This window comes from Amphimedon queenslandica, unplaced genomic scaffold (genome assembly GCF_000090795.2).
Source record: "Amphimedon queenslandica unplaced genomic scaffold, v1.1 AMPQUscaffold_4848_Cont23175, whole genome shotgun sequence".
Lineage (NCBI taxonomy): Eukaryota > Metazoa > Porifera > Demospongiae > Haplosclerida > Niphatidae > Amphimedon > Amphimedon queenslandica.
The window spans coordinates 261-1,587 of NW_003554842.1; the positions used below are offsets into that span (position 1 = coordinate 261).

The 1,327-nt window shown below is 35.2% G+C and overlaps 1 protein-coding gene across 1 annotated transcript; it reads right to left on the bottom strand.

Moving 5' to 3' along the window:
• Positions 1–311: 311 nt before the first annotated feature.
• LOC109592533 (uncharacterized) lies at positions 312–1,321 on the bottom strand. The gene is made up of 4 exons (XM_020007961.1): positions 1,137–1,321; positions 650–937; positions 444–579; positions 312–399 (listed from the first exon to the last, which is right to left on the bottom strand). Exons 1-4 carry the CDS (start codon positions 1,288–1,290, stop codon positions 312–314), a joined length of 666 nt encoding a protein of 221 aa, XP_019863520.1. The 5' UTR covers positions 1,291–1,321.
• Positions 1,322–1,327: the final 6 nt, after the last annotated feature.

Consider the following 1,327-nt stretch of genomic DNA (forward strand, 5'->3'; position numbering starts at 1 on the left):
TTTTGATGATAGTTGCCTTTAATATGTAGAGGTGGTGCAAAGAAGTGTACCACTTAAGAGTGTCATTTTTAGTAGTTTAGTGTTAGAAATAATCATTCATTTTAAAGACTTTTTGAGCTTGTGTCTTGTTTTTCCCTATTTTTATAAATTTTTATTTCAAACAGTCAGTGGTGAATCAACCAAGCTTTGTAATGCCAATCATGTACATGCATAGTCAAGCTTAAAGAGCTCCCAAAATAATAGTATAGAGTCTATAATTCTAATAAGCAAAATGCATCTACAACTTTTAAGTTAAAAAACAATATACTAAGTTAAAACCTGTGCAGCTCATATGGCTCACAAGCTTGCATTGGAATATCTTCATTTTTGTCTTTTTTTGACAGGTTAATTTTCTTGGACCTAGTCAGTGTAAAAATAATTTAATCAATTACTGTGTTTTATACCAATTGACAAAAAGCACAGTAATAATGACACTTTGGCCTGCTACTGCAATCAGCAATGCTAGAATGAAGATGGACAGACCAATAACAAAGTTAAGATAGTTCTGAGTATTTGATGCAGGAGTTGGACTTCCTATGCCTATGCATTGGTGAACAAATGATAATACCTTATTAGTTGTATACTGTTTCTTGTGTCAGTCTAAACTCACAATCGGCTCTTTCAAGACGAATGGTATCAGTGATACTGCCACAGGAATTAGTAGAAGTACAAGTAAAATCACCATAATTGTTATCAGCAACAGTAAGTGTTAGCCGTTGGTTATTCGATGGTGATACTCCTGGGCCAGTGATGGTATAAGTGTCACCAGGGCTGACAGCACACCTTATGGTGACACTCATTCCAACAATAGCACATATTCTTTTACCACTGCCAGCTCCAGAGCACCCATTCCCTGGAATACCAGCAACTGATCCAGTTACATTAACAGCAGGAGTATCTAAATTATTAAAATACCAGTAAATGGATAAAAGAAAATTCATAATTTAAATCACATCTTTGTTTTTATGTTATGTAGAAAGTTTGAGCTTATTCCAACTAAAATTGTATTAAAATGATGCATGGATATAATTCTCATTTTGCAAACCAATAGTATAATTCCAATGACTATAAACCAGCTATACTGTAATGTAACTCACTGCGAACAACAGTGGATGCAGTTACACTCCCACAATCATTAGCTGCAGTACAAGTATATGTTTTAGTCTTAGTAACTGTCAGTGAGGCTGAGGTGACACCAGCTTGAGTAGTGCCACCAGGTGACCATGTAATATTAGTGAGATTGGCATTCATGGGATTTGAGATAACACAGTCTAATTGGACACTGGGG